The sequence below is a fragment of the Xiphophorus couchianus genome, chromosome 6, assembly GCF_001444195.1.
Source record: "Xiphophorus couchianus chromosome 6, X_couchianus-1.0, whole genome shotgun sequence".
NCBI classification, from domain to species: domain Eukaryota; kingdom Metazoa; phylum Chordata; class Actinopteri; order Cyprinodontiformes; family Poeciliidae; genus Xiphophorus; species Xiphophorus couchianus.
The window spans coordinates 30,284,727-30,310,955 of record NC_040233.1 but is presented as its reverse complement, the minus strand read 5'-3'; the positions used below and the strand labels follow the sequence as shown (position 1 = coordinate 30,310,955).

The 26,229-nt window shown below is 39.1% G+C and overlaps 2 protein-coding genes across 11 annotated transcripts in view; one reads left to right on the top strand and one right to left on the bottom strand.

Annotated features, from left to right (window-relative positions):
• lrmp (lymphoid-restricted membrane protein) overlaps window positions 1-17,041 on the bottom strand; it is a 31,730-nt gene extending 14,689 nt beyond the window's left edge. For 9 of the 10 annotated variants that reach the window (XM_028021016.1, XM_028021020.1, XM_028021021.1 and 6 more), the window contains exons 1-22: window positions 16,909-17,041; window positions 15,068-15,771; window positions 13,720-13,827; window positions 12,446-12,626; window positions 11,470-11,531; window positions 11,303-11,378; window positions 11,019-11,177; window positions 10,809-10,926; window positions 10,481-10,531; window positions 10,266-10,343; window positions 10,023-10,079; window positions 9,377-9,436; window positions 9,017-9,081; window positions 8,804-8,897; window positions 8,063-8,209; window positions 7,559-7,660; window positions 6,332-6,483; window positions 4,869-4,983; window positions 3,811-4,084; window positions 2,195-2,247; window positions 676-772; window positions 135-315 (exon numbers count right to left, since the gene is read on the bottom strand). In XM_028021016.1, the coding sequence (XP_027876817.1) occupies window positions 135-315; window positions 676-772; window positions 2,195-2,247; window positions 3,811-4,084; window positions 4,869-4,983; window positions 6,332-6,483; window positions 7,559-7,660; window positions 8,063-8,209; window positions 8,804-8,897; window positions 9,017-9,081; window positions 9,377-9,436; window positions 10,023-10,079; window positions 10,266-10,343; window positions 10,481-10,531; window positions 10,809-10,926; window positions 11,019-11,177; window positions 11,303-11,378; window positions 11,470-11,531; window positions 12,446-12,626; window positions 13,720-13,827; window positions 15,068-15,725 (2,888 nt within the window). In that variant the 5' untranslated portion in view covers window positions 15,726-15,771; window positions 16,909-17,041. The remainder of the gene's footprint in view (window positions 1-134; window positions 316-675; window positions 773-2,194; window positions 2,248-3,810; window positions 4,085-4,868; window positions 4,984-6,331; window positions 6,484-7,558; window positions 7,661-8,062; window positions 8,210-8,803; window positions 8,898-9,016; window positions 9,082-9,376; window positions 9,437-10,022; window positions 10,080-10,265; window positions 10,344-10,480; window positions 10,532-10,808; window positions 10,927-11,018; window positions 11,178-11,302; window positions 11,379-11,469; window positions 11,532-12,445; window positions 12,627-13,719; window positions 13,828-15,067; window positions 15,772-16,908) is intronic. The other variant, XM_028021018.1, reaches the window with a different exon arrangement.
• A 768-nt stretch (window positions 17,042-17,809) lies between these two features.
• LOC114146422 (branched-chain-amino-acid aminotransferase, cytosolic-like) lies at window positions 17,810-25,793 on the top strand. Its single transcript, XM_028020434.1, has 9 exons — window positions 17,810-17,839; window positions 19,800-19,910; window positions 20,041-20,160; window positions 20,250-20,401; window positions 20,523-20,665; window positions 20,742-20,827; window positions 20,986-21,126; window positions 22,535-22,606; window positions 25,455-25,793. The coding sequence occupies exons 1-9, from the start codon at window positions 17,810-17,812 to the stop codon at window positions 25,491-25,493; spliced, it is 894 nt and encodes a 297-aa protein (XP_027876235.1). The 3' UTR covers window positions 25,494-25,793.
• Window positions 25,794-26,229: the final 436 nt, after the last annotated feature.

Below are 26,229 nucleotides of genomic sequence, written 5' to 3'. Positions count from 1 at the left end.
ATAAAAAGTACTCTGAAGTATTATCAACGAGGCACTAATGTAGAAAATACTTTACTTTAGAGACCTCAAGTGGTAAAGACAACAATTGCAGAGAATAAACGCAAGGCAATTTCCTTTTGAAAACATCTACTCACCTGTCGCTCTGGGGAATCTTCTCATCTGCTCCGGGTGACGCGTCGCTTGCAGAAGCCATATCTGCTTCTGCAGCAGCTGAATCAAGAGGCTTGGTGCTGTGATCCTGTTCAGCCGGTGAGTTTAGAGCTGGAGCTGGAAGGCTGGAGTTCAACTCTGGAAGCTCACTTGTGTCTTCACCTGCTGAGACAAAAAAAAAAAAAGAGAACAGAATTAAAAAATAAAAGAGCCCATGGTAAAGTTTTAGATATCAGTCACAATAATCTACTTAAACTTGCATACTGACAGCAAAGCACCACATTAAGTGGTTTAAGTTTGAAAGACGACAGGCTCTATGAGAAAGGCTGACGATTTAACCAGATTTTGAAAAATCGTTCTCTGCTCTGACCAAACAGCTTATTGAGTGAGTAAAGAAATGAGTCATGCCTCGGTTGAATTTTAAATGCTGTCAAGTACGGCTGTAGTCTAGGTGACATTAGCAGCAGAAGACGGTGAAACAGAAACGGAAAAGAGGGAGAAAGAAAATTTTAAAAAAAGTCTCACTGTTTTCTGAGAGGGACAGAGCAGGGAGAGCAACCGCCTCTGGGTGTGTTATGCTGACAGCCTGTGAGTGGGCGCTCAGTGGTACTGCCGCCGCCTTCTGAAACGCACGCAAACAAAATGATAAACATTCATAACAGGAATGAGGGGAAGATCAAACAAGCAGCTCACGTTGAACACACACCAAACAGCTGGCAGAAACAAAACTTTGCCAGATGAGAAAGTCTTGCATAAGTCAAACTCCAGCTGATGGCATAAAGACTCGGCACATCGGTAAGACTTAATTAAGTTTTGCATCACCTTCAATACACACAGTTGACAGCATGAATAATGCATTTAAGTTCTATAAATCTCTTAGGTATTAAATTGTTTCAGCAAGTGGGGAGAATGGAAAACATCCAAGTTTAGATACTGTCTAGCTTCAAATCATTCCTTTCAACTCGGTGTGATCTTAAGGTTTCATCATAGCTGTTCTATATTAGGGAGCAGGCAGCGTTAGTACAAATATGGAGCCTGCTGCCTCAGAGCAGAGGCAGTGAATCATGATATGTGAAGAACTATTTGGTAGGCAAATGGTAGGAGAACAAAAAAATGTATGAAAAGTATCAGAACTTGGGGAAATCACAATCTCAATAGCATTTCAGTTGATTCTGAAGTATGATGAGCAAATGGTTCCTTTAACACAGCAGCAGGAAATGCCTCTGCATCTAACTGCAAAACCGTGCAAGTGTGACTGAAAACCTGTGAGAAGTGTGAAAACAGATGAGAAATTACTCATAACCTGCCAGTAATAAGCTGATTTTCATAAGTAAGAAGTCAAACTAAAATATTAACTTATTTCATAACAGCTTTCAATATGACACAACAGAGAGCAGCTTTAAAGATTATATAGAAAGGTTAGATATAGCTTAAACCTTCCATCATTTACAGCTGAACATCAACAGTGACATTATACTCCAAGACAATAGAGCTTTGATACTTAACTTATCTGGATCAAGAAACATAAGCATCAAAAAATAGTCGCTTTGCATTTTAAACTATTTGTCAGTCTACTACTAAACTCAATTTGAGATGATTAACAGGTTGTAAGAGAATAAATTTGCACTCCAATAGCATTTATAAAACATTTTTCTGAATTGTAATATTGATGGCAATGTGTTTTATGAAATAAATAAAAGTAAAATGGCTTTTATGTACATGGTGGTTCTTACTTACTGTGATGCAAAAAAACCGCAAATTCATTCATTTTTATCAGTCTGGAAAGTGTTTTAATGGCATTTCGAAGGTTTTGGGACCCAAAGGGATTAACATGTGGACCCCTAAATGGATAAAATTAATCATCTGAAAAAGGCACATTGTATTTACTATGTTTTTGTTGGAAAAAAATAGTGAGATGTAAAAGAAAAAGACATACAAGTGTGAAAAAAAAAATCAGGAGTTTCTTAATCCACTGTTATGTTTCATAATGCACCTCATGTAAGCGCACTCCATTACTGCATCAATTGATTTGAGGTTATTTTACCTGCAAAGGTTGACAAATAACCTCAAGTTCTGACTCTGTGCAGCCTGCAAAATCTGTAACAAAAAAAAACAAGAAAATTATTTGTAACGAAGGGAAGTTAAAGATCCCTTAAAGCCTGGGGGGGAAGAACATCAAATACCCAAAGTTTTGTCTCAAGTGTCATAAAACTGCAGCTTTACTGTAAAAGCACATTGGCGGGGCAGATGGGTTAAATGACATGTATGAAGGGGCGTTATGCTTATATTCACCCTGTTCCGTTTGTCTGCCTGCCAGCCACTCATGCAGGAAGAGAAACGGGGATTACCATGCTCAGTTCGGGGGCTCAGACCACTCAAACACCTGGCCATAGAAGGAACTTGAGGAAGCCAAGAATTCTGGAGATGTGTTGACACACTCACATCACACTTTGTCTCTCTCACACAACGTTAAGAAGATCAGAGCTACAACCACCATAGAAGGCAGGGGTCTATTTCCAGGGGCCACAGAATGTGTGCGTCCATATAATGGTAGAGCGTGTACTGCACTGGTGCTCTGAATGTATGCGCAACCCATGACCCCACGGATCATGACAGAGTAACCTGCTGTCACAGACACAAACACGAAGGACAAATAAGAACCAAGATTTTGAGGTACTAAAGTCCCACAAAAAGCTCCAGCATAATGAGGATCATGTCGACATTTGTCGATTGAAAAAGAATGAGAAAAAAAAAAAGCAGAATATAGCTGATGCACTTGACTAATCAAATCAGAAAGTGGCAGCCATTATTATTTGAGTTAAAATTAGCAGCAGATTAACTGAACTCCAACAAATGGACCCTGTTGTCTGGAACTGCAGCGTTCATGATCGTAGCATGTTGGAGCAGCTCTGTTATGTTAGTTCAGATTTGTTCTTTTTCTAAACCTTTTTCATAACTTTCTCTTTAGATTTTAGATGGTGTGCAGCTGGAAGAATCTGAAGACTTTTTTACTATGTGTAACCATGGCAACAATGTATATTTTGCAAGTGGAAGCAGCTAATTAGCATTTTAGAACCTCGAATAATACATCAACTATGACCCCAAATCTCAGAGGAAATAAAAAAGGAGATTTCATGCAGTCATGTCAATGTCACACATCAACAACCTTCAGTCAGAGGCCTCTTCAGATTGTTGCAAGACAGACTGCTACCTGATATCCTTCCTGCCCGTAACCTCACCATTCACAACAATTTCAAGATAATGGGATGACATGAGCTACAACAACATTTAATTTCAATAGCAGCGTGTACAGTGTGTAGATGATGGAGCTCATCTGAGACAAGACCAATGCCACCAGTCAGCTAGTGTAAAACTCGGCAACAATGACCAAGATTGATTTCTTCTGCAAATCTTGATTTGACAAATACTGCTCCCTTCTAAACTTCTGTTTGAAGACCCTACTGTATCAAATCCCTGCTGTTTTGTTTTGTTTGCTCTTGGTTCATGACAAACTGATGTCAATACTCATCACTTGCTCTCAATGGGCACAAAAGATAAACATCTTAACATAAGATCTTTTAAACACTTTAAATTAAAGATCTGTACCAAAGCATGCCAATACATTTATCATGCAAACAGGTTACTGTTGCCACTGCCTACCTCGTCTTCCTTCAGATGTGCTTTGAGCAGGTTGAACGTCCGTACAGATGAAGGAGAGAGGAGTGGATGTATCTCTCACTTTGCCTTCCCCAGCTGTATCCACTACCATCCACCTCTTCTCCCCATCCTCTTCTTCAACTCTCTCTGGTGAATAATCTGGTTTTTCCTCAGGGCTGCAGTCTTTTTTCCCATCTTGCAGCCAGGAGTTCCTCTCTGCTAGTTCATTTTTCAAGAAGTCCTGTAGAGCAAACTCTTCGTCCCAGTCCAAGTCAGGCTAAGAGAAAAATTGTAGAAACAAAAAAAATGTAAGAAAACAGGACAAATCCCATTGATGAAAGTGCTGGAGGTGGCACAGATTAAGCAGCTCATCCAGTTGTTCCATTCCACCACTCACAATCTGAAACTTATGAGACCAACTGCACCATTTGAATGTACAGGTACTACTAATCTTTTAAGATTTGAAAGTACCATGGCAAGTACGTGTTCATTTAATCCACAAAAAAAAAAGAAGAAAAAAAACGTTTTATCCAAGAACAAATTACAAGAGGGATCAGGCTATATTCAACCCCTGAGAAAAACCCATGATTTTTAAATAAGTTTCAAACATCAGCAACAGGCTGTTTGAATAATTTGAAACTAGGAGCTGCATTACAGCAGAATGATTTAGTCACTGTATGCAACAGCAGTGCCACTGTAATGCTCCAACATGCGCAAGCACAACAATCGGAGGTTTAACAAGTGTGTAGGTGTGTGGCCTTATTAATTTTTTTGCGTGGGCGCACATGTCCACTTAACTCGCCGGCTCACACTCGGCTGTTCTCTACCAGATGCTCCAGCTGTCTACAAACAAAACAAGCTGCATCACTGCACCTGATAGATCAAAGTGATAACTGTGTTAACGTCACGGATTACGCATTTAAAGTATTAAAAACTGAAACGTAAACCAGTTATATTCAAACCCTAAACACCTAGACTACATAACGTGTTGCTTGCTTTAACATAATTAACACAATCAATTGTTCATCCATCAATAACATCCCTCTCCCCTCCTCTCAGACCTCCTCCTCCTCCGGCGCAGGTGTTTGGCATGAGGCCTCTCTGCTTTCTTGAGATATCTTTAGCTGCTCCAGTTCCTCGCACAGCTGCCGCTTCTGGTTCTCCTGCTCCTGCACCCTGGAAGACAAAATCCTCCCAGTTAGATTTTTCCAAACAAATGGCAGCACAGGTGCGCAGAACTCCCAAAGCGTCTGGAAGTATCAGAATGAAAATGTGCACAGCTCCTGGATGAAAATAGACATACGGTACCCAATCCGCAGGCCCATGCAGTGTCCCATTCTGTTGCCCAGGGTGACCAGCGCCAGTTCTCCCACTGGCACTGTATTGATTTGCTCACTTTATTTCTGTAGATGTAGTCTTTAATAATGCAGCACACAGATTAAGATGTGACTTATGTTAAAGCCATGCCTCTGTTTTACAGGCCGTACCTGGACAGCCAATCCACTCTCCCTCTCTGGTCTAACATCACACTGGCCTAGGCCTTTTATACATCTGAAGGGGATGGCTGTCTCCATAAACACACATCCAAACACACACAAGCTTGCAGCACATGGCAAATTCTCTCTCTTTATTGCTCTCTCTCCCTCTCTCACACACACACACGCACACCCACGCACACAGTTGGAGTAAAATCCAGGAATGGCCCAAACTTAGTGAGGTAAGCCTTTTGGGGTCGCTGTGGTCAGGATAATTAACCGGTCTTTCCTCTTTTCAGTACAACTGACTAGCCAACTGAGACAAAGAACAAGCAACAAAAAAAAGGGATACTGTGATCTTAAAGTCTTGTCTGCTGTTAGCTTTAATTAACTTTTTCAAAAGAAGAATGAACAGAGAACACAGTTTCTACACTTTTTATGTTAAGTTTTTTACTTTTTCAGTTCTGGGTTCTGAGAAACTTTACCATAAATTCATGGACAAGATGTCTACGGTGGTCAGACTTTAAATATGAAACATGCAAACAAAAACAATAGACAGAGGGACTCATGGATGAGTGATGGACTGACAGATGGAAGAGAAATCAGACAGAAGGACAAAAAGATAATCAGATTGACAAATGGACAGAGGGACAAACAGATAAATGGCTGTTAAGCTGTATCAGCTGGAGAGAGACTAATCAAGGGACTGACCGACTGATCAACAGATGGACAACAGACGAACGAACAAATGGACAAGCAGACAATAGGATGCTGGTTGACAGTTTTAGGGATGCTTAAACTTTAAAGATGATCCAATTTAAATTGATCTATTTTAAAAAATGACTCTACATTTTGAATAGTTGTTGGTAAACAAAAAAATGTTTTAGGGTCTCTGTCAGTCAGTACTGAAAAAGTTATAATTCTAGCTCCGCCTACAAGAAACTGATTCATCCAATACAATCACTCTAAACCCATTGCCACCTGTTGTCATACCAAATATCCACAAATTCCTCCCATCCAGTCAGATCAGACAACCAGAATGCACTCACCTGACCGAAAGGTGGAGGATCTCAGTGCGGGATCTCCTCAGGTTGCTGGCCATTTTGATCAGCTCCTTTTCTAACGAGTCAGTGTACTGAGCCAGCTGGTCCAAGTCGACAGCCCAGTCTGCCCTCCTAGCATCGAGCTCAGCCTGCACCGTCTGCAGGTGGACAACGTAGAGGGGTCACCGTCTCTCCAACAGATGAAATGCTACAGGCTGAGCCACCTGTAGCATCTTGTTTTAAAAATACTAATTTCCCCTGTCGTACTGAAACACCACAACATAAAACTAACTTGTGGCGCTTTCAGCTCAGGGGCACTAATGCTTTCCGTCTCATTGGGTATGCTTTTTGCGGTTTGACAGTAGAAGGCTAATAAATGCAGAGTGGCAGCAACACAGAAGGTGATGGGAAAGGAGAAAAAAGAAAACAGTGAGGAAGGAGGAGGGGAGTGGGTTGTGATGATGGTACAACACTGACTAAACAGCACTGCTTGGATGGAGCCTATTACATAGTTATATAAGCGAGATCTCCAGAGAGGAGAAATATTGTGTGGGAAGCAGAGAGAGGGAGAAAGAGAGAGATCAGATACAGCGATGTGAGGAAGAGGAAGATGGAGAACACAGAACTTTGTGACTCATATTAGGTATGAAAATAGCTTGTTGCAGAGTTAAAGGCAAAACATGTAGACTTTTATAAAGTGTTTCACCAAAAGCTTTAGCTATACACAAAGTGTTCTGAATGTATTCAGAACAATATTCAGAATTTTTAACATTTGTGAACTTGTGTGGTGTCAATTATTTATTTAATTCTGCTGGAGACAGAAAAAAATCATTGATTTAATCATAAAATTGACAAAAATAAAAAATCAACCATTTTAGGATGTGTGAGATTGAGAGATCCTAGACTGAATTAAAACTCAACATGACATGAAGCAGCTTCCTCTTCTGTATTTTCTTCTATTTTGATGTATGAAAGTAAACAGTCTAAACTTTTGATGGATACATATCAAAACTACAAGGTTAGTTAAAGTTAGTCATTTCCTCCTACAGAATACCACTACTACTATCTCACAAATTGATATATAAAAGAGGCCAGCAACATTAAATAGCCTGAATGTCTTAAATGAAATTGAATAGTAAACCACAATGCCACACAATATTAGCAAACTACTCAATCTATGGTGATGCAGGGAGCCACAGTTAAGATTTTTAAATTAATTGGAGTGCATCTGACCTGAAGATCAGGGTTGGTGTTACAGTCTGACTGTGTGTGGTTATCCATCATGTTTTGAACTGCAGATAAGACGCAGCTGGCTTCTTCTTTGAAATCTCTTTTCTGAAAAACAAAGAGAGCATACTATCAAAGCCAAGGAAGTACAATAAAAGCAAAATTTCTCAAGACACAAGTACTGACCTTCATTTGAAATACTGCTCTAAACCTAACCTATCATTATACCTTTTCTAGTCTTTTGCTCTTTGGCAATGCACTGCAGTTTTCAAGCACAGGTTTCATGTCTTTCTACACCTATAGAAACATCTTAAACACACTTTTAAATAATAATAAAAAAAAACAATTATCCACTGTTGTGTTTAAATACAATTACTAGTAAATGCCAGTGAAAATATAGCAAATATAACAGTATGCTGTGCTCAAACTGGATGGGATCTGGTTATTCAATAGTCAACAGATTTATCAGAAGTTCAGGTCATGGTTTCAGACGCAATCATCCTCGATTACCAGTTTGTTTAGGAGACTCTTGTACTCCAGAGAAACATGTTCAGTGTTGGGTCCCTGCAGCATCAGGAACAACTCTCTGTCCAGCGTCTCGTCCAGCGAAGAGACCGTGGTCATTGGAGTGGAAAAATAGTTCACTCCAGCAGAAGTCTGGAATCATAAGTGATTTTTTTTTCTTCAATCAATTAGCAAAACCTTCTGCACAAAAGCTATGTTATAACAAAGGATTACACCAGATATCAGAATAAAGATTTAATTTGCAACAAAAATTAGGGATGTTTTCATTTATTTACTCATTCGTGTGGCATTTTAGCTGTATTGAGTTTGACTGCATGTAGGTTGACTGGAATCTGAACCAGACTGTTGAATTATTTTGTGAATCATTGGAAATGAAATGAACTGGACTGAATTCGACCGAATCCACAATCATATGAGGTCAACAAGGTGTGCCCTCATATGACTAATCCTAGACCTTTAGTGTTTAATATTCAGTGGTTTCCTCTTGGAAACATGCTGATAAGAATAAAAACAGGCAACAGGTGTGCTTTCAAGTATCAGATCAGTGTTTTAAACCAGAGCAATTACATTTCTCCAGCAGTTAGATATGAGATGCATCACTTTCTATCCCTTTGAGTCACTTTGTATAAGACTGAGTGGTAAAGAATATCAAGTCCTTTCTTGTACAAAAAGGACTTGATACAATGAAGGCTGAGCAAAATAGAGAGAGAGTGGAGGGGTGCTGACCTCCAGTGGAGACTGTGCCAGAGCAAGTTCTGTCTGCAGGGATCCCAGGCTGCTCTGGTTTAATCTGTAAGCCACTGACAAAGCCAGACTAGCCCTGTGAGGCAGACAGGGTAATGGGTATCGGGAAAAAATCAAATAAAACATTTATGTTTTTCCTCTGAAAAAAAATTGCCTTTTTAAATTTCTTTTAACTAGACGACTTGAACTACTTACCCAGCGAGATCTGGAAGAATCATCTGCATTTGGGTCTCAAGCTTGTTTTTATCCTTCCTCAGCAGCTGGATTAGAGAAAATGAGAGCCAACGATATATTTTGAAAAGAGAGCAAGTGATTTAGTAAATCACGAGTTCATTACTGGGCATATGTGTTTTAAATGACAAATCTTTAATTTAATTCAACAATTGTTCTAATTTTTTGGTTAATTTCATGTCTTCAGTCTGACTTTGTAACAAATTAGGCATGGATGAGAGTTATCAGTTGACTTTAACTCAATGGCAGGTCACATTAGGGGGAAAAAAACAAACATTTAAGTACATATATAACTCATAATGTGATGCATGTCACCAGACTGACCTCTGTGATGGCAGAATATTCCTCGACTGTTGCCTTCAGCTCATTTATTTGTCTGTTCTTCTGCAGGAAGTAAGAGGTACAGGTTTGAGGTTTGTAGAAATGTGAAAACTGCCGTTGGTCATTTTATTGGGATATCATTTGAGAGACCATCGCAACGCAGTGCATAGTTGTAAAAAGCAAAAAGGTGAAATGATTTCCAATTCTTTCAAAAAGAAAATCCAAAAACTTGTGGAGTGAATAGTTTATAGATCAGTCTTTCACCACAATAAAAGCTACAAATATTTTCAGGTGTCTTTACCAAAATATTTACATAAGTTTTCTTTACATCAGAGAACACGGAACATAAATGCACAATAAACAGATTTATTGTGCATTTTGTTTATGATGGAATTTCTTTATGAAATTCCATAAATTTGTTTATGATGGAAAATCTATTGAAAATCTAGTACCGTTATGTTTGCACATTACAAAGCTGTATTATTTCATGGTTTCACTTTTTAAAATCTAAATAAAAGGCATCATTTGAGGCTGAAATTTAAGAGGTTTTAAACTTTTTGCAATGCACTTGATTTTAACTTTATTGGTAAAAAATGACTGCATTGATTAATAGTAGCTTTAGAACAGTGCACTTGATAAGTGAACTCACCTCTACAATAATAGCTTCTTTTTCACCAATGATGGCATCAAAGGAGTGATTTTGCAGCTGGGTAAAGGGAAAAGTGCAAAAACATAAATGTGGGACACTATTATTACGCAAAGATACTTTTAAAAGTTCACAATTTATGTTAAATGACTGAATATATATTATAGAAAACTGTCTTAGAAGTATCCAACCAGGCAGTGGTAAATAATGGGGGTGGCAGGGATAATAGACAAATGGTAGAAATACCTGAAGGTCAGCAATAATGTCACACAGCTCCCTTATTTTGTTCTGGAGCTCATCCGTCTCCATGGTGATCTTAAAGTTCTAGAAAAATCAATCAGTTGGACCTTTGAACAAATAGCCAGCTCTGTTCGGATTGGACCACGTTATTAGTATTTGCAGTAATTATGTCTGTTAAGTGAGGTTATTTACTTAACGTTAAATGAATGTCTAATCAGTACCTCCTCCTGAAGAGATGCAATCTGGGTAATCAGGCTCTGATTTTCTCTCTCCTGGGAAAAAAAAAAAAAAAAATCCATACATAGGTCACAAGCAAACAGCATGCCATGCAGTTTTCTTACATTTTGAAACCTCAGACTAAATATTTATGTAAATCAAGTCTGATGACATATTTATAATCTGTAATGGAAAAAAATAACTAGTGATGTGCTAACTAACACAAGGGCTTTAATTAAACTCAAACCACAAAGCTTTGTAATTTCAGGACAGATTGCACCATCAAGTAACACCAAAGATCTCTTCTTCAGGTCCTCAAGATCCATGACTAACCATATGCTTGCTGTGTGCCGAGGCGCGAGCTCTCCCTTCTTCTGTACAGCTCAATGTTGCCTTCATCTCTTCCACCTCTTCTTTCAGCATCTTCTCCTTCTGTGCAAGCTGTTGGGTTCTGTTGTAAAATAAGAAGGACGAATCAGGCCAAAATTGGCTGCGTAAGTAGGCCAGCACTTCACATTTGTGAGATAATTAGGAGAACCTTACACCCTAGCTTGATTGCGTAAATCCTCGTTTTCCTCTGCCAGTTTCTGGTTGCTCTCCTCCATGCTCTCCACCACCTGCTTCAGCTTCCGTACCTCTTCCTGAAGCTTTTGGTTGCTCATCTGAAGATCAGCGACACAATATACCAGCTCTGATGTTTCACTGGGAAGGGGAAATGAAAAACACGAACACTCGTCTGTGTATAATACCCAATATGAAAAATACTGGGTGTCACAGATAAAACAAAAAAGTTGGCGGACTTGTAACTTAATGGTACTTTGACTTACAATTCCACTCTAGATGCCTCTCCACCAAAGGCCTCCAAGCTTCCCGATGTCATATTTAGCAACATAGACCTTCGGGCTGCAAAACACACAAATAAAAACCAATGGAGACTAAATCTTGACTACAAGTTGCATCTACAGGTCAGATGGGTGGTTAAATGAATATTCACCAGAGGCACCATCTTTGAGTTTAATTGAGTCTTCCTGGGTGTAGTTCTCTGCTGAGACTTCTCTGTGATAAAAAACAAAAATCAAATTGAAAAAACATGAACTAATTTTTAACAGTCATTTATTAGGAAATAGTTTCAAGCGTCCCAAAATAAACTGGAAAAGCAACAAGGAGTTTAAGAAATGCAATATGCTTTGGGTGAGTAATCTACTGACGTCTCTACTTCGGTCACAGTTGTCTAAAGGCGAAGAGATGTTTGCTGTTCACCATTTTCAAAGCAAAAAAAAAAAAAAGATTTCAGCACAATGCCTCATAATAACTTTGAGGAACTGTGGTGGAGGATAAATTTGGCTTATGTTGCAGGTTCAAGACCTTGGAATCTTGCAGTCATTGAGTCAATCAGGAATTCTTCAGGACACCAGAGCATTAAAAAGTTAATTTATTTGTATCACACCTATAGCTAAGTCAGTGGCTCCCAAAGATTTTCTGGGCCCCCTTATGGATTACAATAAAATCTCCCCTCCAAAAAAAGAATCAACTGGGAACACACATCGTTCAACCAGACATAAACCTATACACAAGTTTATTTCACACTTTTGGTTGCAACAAAACACACTATAAACCATCTTTACAGTGAAACACCTTTGTGTAACTGTTTTTTAAAATATTCTTTTATTCATCCATACCGCTTCCCACGCCCTCCCTGCAATGGCGCCCCACACTTTGGGAACCACTTAGCTAAGTCAAGATTACTGCTGCTGTTGGATATATTAATGAACACTGCAGTAAATCCACAAATGGCTGAAAAGGAAATGATCATGGTGTTGCAAAGGCCCAGTCCAATTCTAGACAATTTCAAATTGCACATTGAGCACACAAAAAACGCTAAACATAAAGAAACTGATATAAATGAACCAAAACCGAACATAGGCTTACAGAAACAGGCTACTTAAAGTAAAACCACATTTTCCCAGTACCTGCTATTGCGGCAGTCATCTATCCACTCCTTCATGACAGCATGATAGGTGTCCAGATCAATGGACACGTCTTTACGTTCTGGATCCAGCATGTTGCAAAGTTCCTCTAGTCCACTGTCTTCGGAGCTTCGACTGGTTGTGTGACGCAGGTAGTTGACAATATGAGACACATACACTTTACCTAGAGTGTGAAAGCGCGACCAAGTCTTAGGAGGGAGCCATCTTTGACAACTCCAACACAGTCGACTGAAAGCACTGATGTTTGAATTCTGTAACATTTTTTATCTCTCACAACAAACCACCAGTTTCAGTCTACTGGTTTTCTAGGTTTTCACAGTGATCATGTCCACTTTGGCACCCAGTACTGCTTTAGTGAAAACAAAAGCAGTTACCATAGTGACAGTGAGCCTTTTTTGACAACTGGGTTTATAAAAGATTTCTCAGTCCAGGATAAATCTAAGTTTGTGGTTACATAAACAGTAACCTATCAAAGTTTTCCATTTTTAAAAAAATGTAGACCAATGACAGAGGAGTTCCACCTCCTTCCTTTCACCTGCTCCAATAGTTAAGCTGAAAATTATTCATATTCCTAGATTTAAAAAACATTTTTTATTCATCAAAGATTGATTCTATTAGGAAATGAGGGGTGTCTCTTAAGAACATAATTTAAAATAGTTTTACATGAGTTTATACAAGTTTATTTACAAATGATTTGTATCTAGGGCTTACACCCTTCTCAAGAATCGAGAAAACCTGTCTCATTGTCCTTACAGTAGTCCAAGCTTTCTTCTGTCATGCATTTTGTGTGTTTTCTCTAGAAATTTTAACATTTAACTTTATGCCATCATCTCAGTCATTAACATAATCCATATGTTATCTACAAAACTCAATTAATAATTTTTTTTATAGCTCCACGGCTCATCTTCATCAAGGTTTGACGTATTCTGCATACTTTGGCAACAAGTGGGTATTTAAAGGGACTGTTGTCTTTCTATCATCTCATTCCTGTCTGTCCATTCGCTTCTGATTTCAACAAGTCATTTTTTCAGAGAGTCGTTCATCTGATTTTTTCTGTATTTGTACAGAAAAACAGCTATATGTTAAATCCCCAGTAGATCACTGCTTTCTGAATAGTCAGACCAGCTAGTTGGTCACTAACTTTTATGGCAGTAAATTACTTATATATAATATGCATTCGAAAAACTGTCCTTATGTTTGACAAGCAACAGATGATCCAGAAAATGCATCCCATGTGAGTGTATGAGCGGGCGTACCTCTGCGCTGGGTGTCACAAGCGTGAAATATGGTATCGAGCAGATTCTCTTCACAGATGAGGCTGATTTCTGCCATATTTCTTCCATTTTCAGAGTTAACCGACGTCCCTGAAAGAGTTTGACAGAGTGTCCTGAATTATGCAGCGTGGCAGGCACATGATTTTTCTTTAGGCACAGTAGTAAATAACAGTACAATGACCAAACACAGTTCCTGTTAAATTTCACCAAAAAAGTACAGAGGTGGAGGATTGGTAACTACTTCTTTATTTAAAAGAAACATATTCAAATTAAATTTCTAGATGATAAACTGCAAATGGATCAATTTCCTGAACTAATCTGCACGGAAAGAATTATTTGGAGCCCTCTTTATTTCTTCCTAATATCATCTTGTAAAAAAAATTTTCATGTCAAATAATGTGATTGGTGCTGGTTTTGTCTTTGATAATTATTTAAAATTTTAAATTATACAAAAAAAATCATAGGCTTCTGCTTCAAGTTCAGTCAATACCAAACATTTTCCACTTCACCCTAATAAAAACCTGAATGAGAACAAAACAATCCTGTGAAGTTTAGACATTCACATCAGCAGGGAAAAGGTTGTAGAAGTCAAAGCTGTCACAGGCTCCTAATCCAAACCTGGTTTTCATACTTATTTACATGCATAGCAGTTATCACTGTATAAAAATAATCATGCTTCACTTTGCATGTTAAAGATGAAACGAACAGTGAGGTAGAATTATTTTACCCTCCATACTGCTTTCATTTATTTTCTGAAGTCAAAAGAGGTTAACTTTATTGTAAAGTCCTTTGTGCACATTATAAGAGCTGGGCTGTATTTTAAGATTACTGTGGAGATTCATATGACTAAAATGCTTTTAACAAGGAGATGCTAAAACTTTCTGCTAAGTCTAAAGATACTTAAAAAGCATTTGTGGTTTAGAAATAATTAGAATATTGGTTAGAACTACAAACCAACACTAACTAATGTATATATAAATGCACACACCTTTCCTAATTACAATGTAGAAATTACATTTGTGGTTCACTTTTACTGCTGTTGTTCTGTCTGTGGCATTGGTTAGTCAGCTTTGCCAAATCCATTTTAGTTTTATGTTCTGTTAGAGTGAAACTTAATACTTTTGTGTGCAATTTAGATCCACAAATGTGACAGTTTTTTCCCCTGAGAAAGATGCATCTTGAAGATGAACGCATCACTTTGGGCAAATTAATACTCATAATATCTAATTATTATAAGGATGATCAAAAACAAAAATACCAAGGTAACAAACAATTCTTAGTTTCTGAAAGCCAGACGAATCTACTTTGGCACTTAGACTCTGCCCCCTACCTCCATCTCCCATGGAAAGTCTTTTCACAACCAGTGCGGGGTAGGGCAGCTCACACTGTGCTGAATTTGCTGCGTCTGCAGAGCAGAAGTTCACGTTGTAGGAGAGGGTGCTGTTCCTCGACGTGAAAGTGCAGGACAGAGGAGGACTCGAGCTCCGGCTGTCGCTCTCACACTGCGCCGGGTTTGGCCCTCGGGTGAACGTAAAATAAGGGGAGTCTCTGGACTGGCCTGCGGGTGTTGAACAGTACCTCTGCCATGTCCTTACATGTTTTAAATCACTCCCATCAGGACCTCTCCTCTCTCCCAGGGTGCTTGTGATTGTGTATGTGACATTAGCTGGTGTGGATGGACTGCATTTGGGAGTTGAGAGGGGTACGTAGGAACCAAGGCCACTGCTGTGGGAGCTTGGCATTCCCATCCCTTGAACCCTTTCCACCTCGTCTTTGAGGATGGCGCCTTTCTTCAGGATGGCTTCCAGGTTGTGCCTGAGGCCGCACTGAGGGCTGTCGTAACTGCTGGAAGAGAGTCTAGGGATCTGGAAGGCTGAATTGGGTTCCCTGTCACCACGCCACTGGATGGTCTGGAGCTTGCGGCAAATGCTGTCCACGGGGTTGTGCCGACGTGAAGGCTGAGGCGCACAATAGTCCACGTTGCTCATGGTTTGGGGGAAGTGCTGAATTTCTTACTAGAGGAGAGGGTGAGGTCTGGGGGATAGAAAAAAAATAAATAAAAGTAAACATTTATGCAAAAGTATTCATGCAGTTTGGACTTTTACATTTTGTCACATTTACAACCCAATTTTACACCAAACGTTAGTGTAATCCAAGTGAGAAAATGTTACCAGATGTTTAAAGTAACATGTGAATCTGACAGAGATTACTTTATGTTACTCTCTTTTTTTCTTACACTTTTTAAAAGAGGACAAACACGACAAGACCAAAGATGGCGTCGCGACAGGTCACGATTAAAAATAACATTTTACAGTAAAGGTTGACTACAATGAACAAATGATTGTGCCGCCGACTAAGGCCCTTAATCAGTTTTAATCATGGTTAACTTAATGTTAGCCTGGTCTGGATAAGGCTAGCTGCAAATCGCCATAGTAACTTATGTGCTACTGCTTTTTTGAATTAGCTTCTTACCCGCTTCCGTGCAATTTTAAAAGCAAACTAGTTAAACCTTTGTCTAATATTGTCCACCCGACTACTTTCTTCAGTGATATTAGAATTAACTGTTTCGCTTTTGTTAGTTGTTCTTCCTGGCTATGATAATCCAATTAAGAAATACAAGTTTATACAATAAACAATCCACAAACTGCCAAAACCTCTGAACTCAGAGGTCTCTTCTTTTGAGTTATTCGTGCTTTCTGGATTGTTAATTTAACAAGAGATGTTCAAGGATGTAGTAGATTTTCAAATCAGGAGTCAGAAGCACACAGAGCAGAGGAGGACATTGGTAAGAGACAACATAATAATGGAAGCCAAAATTCAAAGTTGTTAAACCTGGCAAGCTCCCAGGGATGTTTCTTTTGTCCTCGTGGTCAAATAGGTGAAGCAGGTGCGCAAACCTGCTAATTAATTGACCTGCATTTGTTATTTTACTGCAATTTTTTTCTTACAACGCAAATGTATGTGTTTGTTTAAAAAAAAAAAAGGCTTTAATTCAATAGCATTAAAAAGGCAATACACGCGTCTCACTAATAAGCAAAACGTATGTCTAAATTTATTTTCCTAATTTTTGCCGAAATGTCCCCAGACATTTAAAAACATCCATCTCAAAATAAAGACTGCATGCCTAATTTTTCAATTTATGCGAAAATGTAAGTATGTGTATTATTTTACCTTCGTTGTCTCTTCCGAACAAATATCCACGGAGGAAATAATGAAATGTTTGGTGAACTGTCCACACAGACAACTCGAGCACGCGCACAAGCAGCTCGAGACTTTCAGAACATGAGTCAGCAGCGCCTCCTTGCGGTATGACTGAGACGTGACACCCAAGGAAACGCTAAGGTTTGGATAACAGGATGTATCTGAGATGAAACTTTAACATTTTCGTCCGGTTTTGCCAACAGTTTTTCCTTCGGCATTTTGAAGTATGGTCAGGCTAAAACGTATGACTTCCCTAAACCTCACTAAGAACCCCAGGTGTTGGTGTGATGAAGTATGTCAGAGTTGGTAATAGTAAATTTGTTTCTGAATGTATGCATCACAACGATGACACTGCTTCCCCTCGAGGAACCAGTAAGCTGTTTAACGTCAAGGTGCACAGTGTTTCATTTCATCACAACGCCTAAGGCTGGGGCAGATCTCCTCATCTTAAGGTAAATTAAAAGCATCTTAACTTTTGCTAAATATACTTTTGACTGGATTGTCTGTGAGATGAAACAAGTAAAAGTCGAAGTTCCTTTTCAGAAATAAGGACAAGAATGTTTGTTTATATTGGAAACCAAGATGTGCCGTTTGTTTTTCTTATCACATTTGTGTAACTTCTGTTTACATTTGCATTTAGCCAGGGCTATGTTTTGACTATCCATAAGGAATATCAAACATATAGCAGAATGCTTCCAGTTCTCAGAATTAAAAGCCTATTAAGAAAAAAATATTTATCCACCTGTAACTCTAAATGGCTTCATACAGCTATTATGGGGCTACAACTTTGAGATACTTGCGAAGTGGCAATATTTTGGCATTTCATTATTTCTAAAACTGTTAATGTTTCTTTCAGGCAATAAACTACACCATGGCTGGCAGCAGTATTAGCAGCTTTAAGGTAAAGACGTCTGCTTTGATGGTTCAGAGAACTTGATTTTAGTAAAGGACTCTGCCTAACAGATATTATAAGTATAGACTTAGCTCACTTACCCTCAGTAGTAGCTCCAGGTATTGCATCTTCATGGTTCTCTGACTCCTTCACACTCAAAAATCTCCCTTCTTGATCAACATGGAAGTTGTTACAGCACCGCTGCTTGCCCTCATGTTGCCCAAAGCAGCCCTGAAAAGGATTTAAGAGCCACTGTCTTCCTATTATGACAACAAACAGATAAAAAGCCAATCCGAAGAAATGGCGGACCTCTAAGCAGACTACAAACAGAAGACTCGAGCCTCTTTTTTAAGCTTGTGATTCAGCTTTTCGGATGTTCATCACAGTAAATGCCCATTCTTTCACAGGTGAGGAGTGTGTTTCCATTGTTGCCCATGTCCTCCTGTTGCTCCTCTGCAACCTGCTCAGCAGAATCCACTTTCCCAGCTCACGCTAAGTCGCTGGAGCTTTGCATGTTTTCTGACCCTGAACGTCTGAGCGGGAGACAGCAGCCTCAGGTGGAGATTAGACATGTGCAGACACTCTCGGAGACATGCTCTCCCAAGGAGAAGCATTGGCTTTGGTTTTGCGTGTTTGCATCCCGGCCTTTAGAGCTACACAACATACTGAATCAAAATCTTGAATGCAGTTTGAGTGTGTGCAATATTGCAACCATAAGGGAGTGATTGAATCCAATATTTAGCTATAACATTTTGAATTCTGCTTACTGATTAGACCAGTTGAATGGACGTTTAGCAACCTTTATGCTAACACCTGATGTAGATCTTAAAGACCAAGATGTTAGACCTCAAGTACTCTTTTAATGGTCCTTAAGTACTTTGCCTAAGAGTTTGTACTTTGTAAACACAACCCCCAAACCTTTTAAATGTCACTTTGGTCCTTCTTACACACTCAAGATACTCGTCAAAGGTAATAATTATAGCTACATAATCCTGGGCAAACTCTGACTGGACTGTGAGTGATAATAGCGGTGATAGATTAGCGCTCATGTGGAAACATAAAGCTCTGTTAATGGCGTGCTGTGGCCTTGCAGTATTGGAACGATTGTTGTGAAGTGCAACAATCAATTTATTTCAGTATATCTGAAGAAACATGATAACTGTGAGGCAAATAATTGGAAAGCAGAGATTGTTTGGAAAGACAGCTGCAGTACGCTCACTGATTCCTTACAAGTGCTGTACTTTACTGTAATCTGGGATTAGGATGCAAGCAATGTCCTGCACCAGGAGGGAGAAGATGAAGGGCTGGTCTAATCCCAACAGATAGCTGATGCCTGGCCAACTGGAGGTGTCTCTTTCAAAGAGGGATCATTGGACTCAGTCTTGGAAAACAGCAGGAAACCGCAACAATCTCTCTTACCTTTTGTCTGGATGGCAGAAGAAACATTTGCAGTTTTGCTCCTCAATTCCAAAAGACACAAAAATGGAAACAAATGCAACACTCTCAGTGAGAGAGAAAGTTGAATTCATCTGGAGTCTGGCAACTCTAGTTGTTGCATTTTTGTGACAGAAATCTGTATCAGTCCCCACACTCCATACATGTCTGTGGGCTGGTGTGTTCAGGGCAATGGCTATTGGTAGTTTTCTTCTACACAAGAAGACCTACAACAGGAATACCTTCTTTCCTATATTTGCTTCTTGTTGCTGACACGACTTTAGTGAGGTGCGCAGAGAAGGAATGAGATGACAATTGCAATTAAATGTCGATAAGACCAAAGAAACGGTGGTCACTTTCAGCCGCACAAAGACATACGGTAGGATCTCCATCTCAGGAGCCGATGTGGAGCTAGTCAAATAATCCAAATTCATTTGTGCAAGTTCTTTTCTTGACCTGACTTTTTCTTGTATGCCCGATATGATGTTTCTGATTACGTTTGAATCATTTTCAATATGTCCTTTCTTCTAATGAGCTGTTTGAAGGCCTGAAAGTGTACCGAGGTGACGACAAGCGCCTCCGCCTCTTCAGACCCCTATTGAACATGGAGCGAATGTCAAAGTCTGCAAAGAGAGCTTGCCTACCTGTAAGATGGACAAAACAAAGAAACGTTTTTATTTTGTAGCAGGTCAAAGGAAAAGGATGGCTTATAGAGAATAAAAATATATCTTTGGTTCTTGTTTCTGTTTTGCTTTTCTTTAAAAAAAAAAAAAAAGGCCTTTGATCAATCAGAGTTGCTGGGGTGCATCAAGAGGCTGATAGAAATCGACCAGGACTGGGTGCCTCATTTAGGTTCAGGCTGTCTGTATATAAGACCAACATTTATCGGCACTGAGGTGAGCAGAAGTGTAGTTTCGTCAAATTCCTTCATGTCATAGACGTCCTCTAAAAAGTGTGTTTCTGCATGTTTTTGTTCCCACCGTAGCCTTCTCTAGGGGTTAAGAAGCCTAACCGTGCCTTGCTGTATGTAATCATGTGTCAAGCCGGCTCTTACTTCAACACCGAGCTGTCTCTGTGGGCCGACCCAAAGTACACACGGGCTTGGAAAGGCGGAACTGGAGACTGCAAGATGGGAGGGTTGGTACGCGCAAATGGCGTTTTTGGTTTAAAATCCATTTATTGCCCTACTTCTAAGTAGATTAAAGCACACTGAAGATAATATTAGCTAAGCTAAAGTAATTGTTTTGGATTTCTACAGGAACTATGGAGGGACTCTCTTTGCACAGCAGGAGGCGGGGAGTTATGACTGTCAGCAGGTGCTGTGGCTGTACGGAGAGGACCACCAGATAACCGAAGGAGGAACCATGAATATCTTTCTGCACTGGATCAATGAGGACGGAGGTCACTGGACCTACACTTGACAGTACTTATGTCTATGTTTCAACTTTCTACTCTGAAATAACTTATTTGTGATTAGATGAGGAACTTGCAACACCACCACTAGATGGCATCATTCTTCCAGGCGTCACTAGGCAGAGCATCCTGGACCTCGCCAGAAAATGGGTAAGAAATACCTTTAGTAGAGAATGGTGATTCAAAACCATATTTACATTCTGATACCTAGTTGGACAAAAAAAAAAGCTATTCAGTTAAATACTAGAAGAGGTGATAAACTTTAAAGGCATTCGGGCCTCCTGAATTCCTGCTGCTCTGCTTTGAAGGATGAGTTCAAAGTGTCGGAGCGATACCTGACGATGGGCCAGCTGTGCTCGGCCCTGAAGCAGCAGCGTCTTAAAGAGATGTTTGGCTCTGGCACTGCCTGCAGGATCTGCCGTATAGGAAGCATTGTGTACGAAGAAAAGGTACGAAATTCACAAAACTCTTCTTCTTGTACAAAATAAGAGACCAGCTAGAGAAAAAAGTTCAGCCTTTAAGCCTTCCAGAGTTAGCACATGAGATGTCTTTTTTTTTATGTTCTGGGAGGACTTGATGAATCGGTTGAGCCAGAGTTTAGAAGAGAAACAGAAATGTCAGCTTCCCGGAAAGTTTCACTTTTCACAATAAAGCGATTGGTTTCAGTAGATGCTTGGCAAACACTGTTCAGACGCGTTTGGCTGCTCACAATTTCTTGTTATTTTGCTTCAGTGTATCTCAACATTTTTATAACTTTGTCCTTGGTCAGAAATGTTGGACTCTGGCTGGAATTTCCACACATTTTCAGTCGAGTCTTTGTACCAGAGAAATGTGTATGGGATGAGACACTGCTATGGCCTTTGCTCCTTGCTCTGTTTTTATGCTCATTCACTATTTCGGACATCCTAATTGCAACTTGGTAAATGTTAGCATAGCAAATTACCTTTCCCTGACCAGTTTGGGATTTTTTTATTTCCCTAAATAAATGAAATTTGAAAGTGGCTTAATATTTTTTCCTTCAGGCTACTTTTGTCTGACATTAAATTTTGATTAATGATCTCAAACAATAATTTGTGACAAAAAAAAAGCAAAAATGGAAGAAACTTTGCGACAGACAAGTCTTCACTTCTGTTCGCAAAGTTAAGAAATATGTTTGTTTGAAGAAGAAAAAACGAAGTACGGAGAAGCTGTGAATGTCAACAGACGTTACAAGTCAAGATTTGTTTTACATACAAAGTCATTTTATTCATTATTTGTTCATTCATTTATTATTATTATTATTATTATTATTATTATTATTGTTATTCTGAGTGGACAATGTATAAACCAGTCCTAAACACCATCTAAGAACTGTATATAATAGAGTTTAATGTGTTCAACTAGAACTAACCTATACAGATAGTCTCAGTAAGTCATAATGGGAGAAATATGTCCTAGTGTTTCTCACTTTACTTTAACAAATCTTTTATTTCCTTTTTTTTTGTTTGTTTTGTTGGCGTGAGAGGTGACATAAGAGCTTTCACTCCAATTTGTTTTACCGTCTTCCCAATAAAATAAGATCCTACATTTCCACTTGGCATATTCCCAAATAGTTTATCCACAGAAAAATCTTTCATTTACAAATTATGGGGAAAAAAAAGGAAAAAAGTTCTCTGCTGTTCTGCACGACACATAATCACTTCAAATGTTGCCGCAAGCTCTGTCGAGAAAAAAAAAAAGCCTCCAAAGGTTCTAATTGTTTGAGAAAAGTACGTCTTAAAATTACGTATCTGCTTAACAACATCGGATAGGGTTAGTACTCCTAATTTTCTGTCAGTAAAATATGATTCAATATAATTCAAACTTGTGTTTTTCCAGACTTTGCAGCTCCCCAATCAAGACAAGCACTCATTATCTTCAAGGATTGCAACAGAACTGACAGATATACAGGTTAGTGGGTAAACACAAATGTCTTCTTTTGTGTTATATGGTTTAGCTTAGGGTGTTCAGTGATAGCAAGATTTAGCTGAGTAGCATGAGGTAGGAAAAGAAAAATCCCCAAATTAAATAAAAAACCTAAAATTTAATAATAAATATTGCAAATAAAAGGCAACACCTAACAAATACCCCCTCTACCAAAAAAAAATTCAATTAACTTCAATCTCCATAACTGAATTGGCGCTCAGTTATCCAAGTAGTTATTACGTAACTTAATGAGATAAAATCACAAAGTTGTTTTAAATAAACCTTCTTCGGTCCCTATTTATCAAGCTTACTGTATGCGTGAACTTCCTCTAAGTGTATAATAAGTGAGGTTTCCTGTAAGGAATTAAATTATGACTTATTATGGTCTTCTCAGCCAACACCAACAAACAAACAAACAAACAAACAAACAAAAAAACCTCACTCTAACAATCTACTTAGCGTTTCAGATTTAAACAGATTTCTAATGGCTTTTGGCCCAGTAGGGTTAATGAGTGCGCTAACTATAGCTTGATTCTCTGTTATTGTGTTGTGTAGCGAGCCTATTAGTTGACATATAAGCTTTAATGTGATCATTATTTTATCACTTATACTGGGGAAATGCCTCCTAGGTTTCGAATCTTACACTCAATGGACACTAAATGTAATTTCAACATTGTGCCTGGTTATAGCAGACATGCAGCCAGGAAGATCCCCCAACAATATCTCAGTTTAGTGATATTCCCAAGCCTGGTTAATTACGGACTCCGAACAAACCTTCGGGTGATGTTATCATATAGACCTAGACATCCAGTAAACTTTAATTTTTGAAAGAGATTTCACACTGGGTAGGCTGTAACATCTCACCATCACTCGCAAAAGTATTCAGTGTTTCCACCGGCCACGTTACAACCACCAGCGTCCACGTATTTTACTTGGCCTTTGTGATAACCCAACATAAAGTAGTGCATGACAAGAGCAGAATGAAAACCTGTCTTCTTCTTTTTTCTTCTTCATCAGTAAAAAACAATCTGAAACGAGTTGATATTGTGTGAACAACATCCGGAGAAAATGTGTGTGTAAAAACAAATTTTTCGGTCTTCCCACGGACTCTAAATTGAATTTAGATCTGTCATGCTCTGATATATGAATATGCTTTTACTTCTCTTTTGCTTTATTTTGGTAAATTACTCATGCAGCGGCCCGCCGTGTTTTTGAGTTAAATTTTTCTTTTAGACTTAACAGGAAATTTGAAAACATCACTTGACAATTATGTGTCATCGGAAAATTGGAAGATTAATATCTGAATATAGAATATCTATGTTCAGATATGAATATCTGAATATAGAATCGCAACTATAAAGTCTTAAAAAGTGCCAAAAAACTGAAATAAATAAGCAATGCTAAGCCTGGTGGGGGCACAAGTAAAGCCTGGTGGCCCGCCAGGCTAATAATACACTGGGGGAAACCCTGAAATATGCTTCAACTCCTTCTATGCCCACATAATTCTTTGTGTCTGTCCATTGCATGCAATTCAGACAAGAACACGGTTTTATTGTGGTTGTAGCATAACAAAATGTCATCCATTTATTATTATTCACTTTTATAAAACAACAAATGATGAGCTTGTTGAACGAACAAGGGGGGAAAACTCACCAGCACAGCTGCTATCAGTAAAAATGAGTAACACTAAGATGCTTTGTAACCTCTATCTCTATAACGATCAATGGTCACACATGGCTTCATATCCAATCCTACTGATCTCCGTAACGTCCTTCAAACTCTTAGATAAGTTCATGCAATTATCTCTTCAACTTCCTGTTTGCGTTTTCTTTCTAAATGTCAATAATTAGCATATCAGCCCGCTTCATCGTGCAAGTATGTGCTAAGAATGCTGCTATGTTCCACAGACGCGATAAGATCCCCCTCCCGTCCTCCGGAGAGCACAATGCGGGCGAAAGTGACAGTTTGTCGGCCCGCCGGCGGAGCGACGGAGGTAGGGGCCGAGGCAAACTCCTGGATTCTCTCATTATGCCCGTTGTAATTGCACAAACTCAATTATTGCCTCAGCCTCGTGTGATCTTCAAAGCCAAAGATGGCGCAAATAAAGCCTGGAACAAGTGGGAGAGGAGGAGGAGGGAGCTTAATGAACAATAAAATCGACAAAACGCCAGAAAATGCTGCAGCTCCTTCCTCGGTGCTGTTAAATCTGTTGACATTTCATTTGGAGGCAAGCCGTACAGTGCACACACGCACACACACACACACACACACACACACACGCGCACACGCGCGCACACCCACCCCGTCCCGAAGACAACATTGTGCAACAAACAAATGAGTGGTCCGAGGCTGCAGATGAAAGATGGGTTTACTAAGTCGCCCTGCTGTTCCTCTTTCAAGTTAATTAGAAATCACATTCTTTTGTTTCCCCTTCACAGGCGTTTATTTACTTTCTCACTCCGACCATTAGAACAAATTTGCAACATGAGACACCAATAATTGGATTTGTCTCCACGCCTGTCACGGATTGGGGAGCATTTTGTTTTGATTTTTTTATTATAGTTCCCATTTTCTCTGTTGTGTGGCGTCGCATTCTGCCGCTGACAAGAGTTTGCAGATTTGCTTACGGATATTTGAGTTTTTATTTACTTCTCTTTTTTTTCTTCTTTTTTATGTGATTATTTGTGTTTCCCTCGCAATTAAGCAGAGAAGTTTAGTGCTTAGCGGCTTAGTGAGATGCGGTTTTTCTTTTTTTCTTTTTTTTTGCCTGGGGCCCCCAGAGGATAAAAGTTTGTCATCTAACCTTCTCCGCATAAACTTTGCTCTTTTTCAGCACGGCCGCTCTCCGAGTGACTGGACGTACCTTGTGTAGCGGTGATGAAGAATTTTGGACTGGCATTCGACAAAGCCACTGAAATCAGACTGATCTTCACTGGTCATAAGGGAAAAAAAAGATAGTCTTACTGTACGTAACTGTGGTTGTTTCATCTTTTACTTGTTATTTAACCTAAGTTGAAAAGAATCGCACAACTGTCCAAAGTAATTAGCAAAAGTAGCTTGATGTCTAATGTAATACTGTACAATAACTTACAGAGCAACCGCAGCCACTTGTTTTTACTTATTTGCGCAACATGCATAGACCCAACTTGCAAACTACCATGTAAGAATTACAAAGCGCCTAGAATGAACTTCTGTAACTTTTTTTCTTTTAAGATTTTGCAATAACAACAAAAAATGCTATGAAGCTGTTTTAATCAATATTGTGCTGTTGGATTTTAATTTAAACAAACAAGGATTTTGCCCAGTGGAAAAACTGGACCCGGAAAACTTGAGAAACCAAACCCGGTTGGCACGTTGGAACGCAGCGAACAAGAAGTCGCTCTGGTCGAACGAGACCAAAATGGAACTTTGTGACATTCAAATAAAACGAGAACCGTTGCCGAGAACTGAACAGCAGACATTACAATGTTACAAAATGACTTTAAAAAAGCTGGTCTACAACCAGGTAATTTCAAATTCTTGTCCAAGACCAGACAGACTCCAAGCCGATTGCCTGATTACAACCTATGGTCTCAAAGCCAGACTACTAATCCCAAATTAGCTGCCTT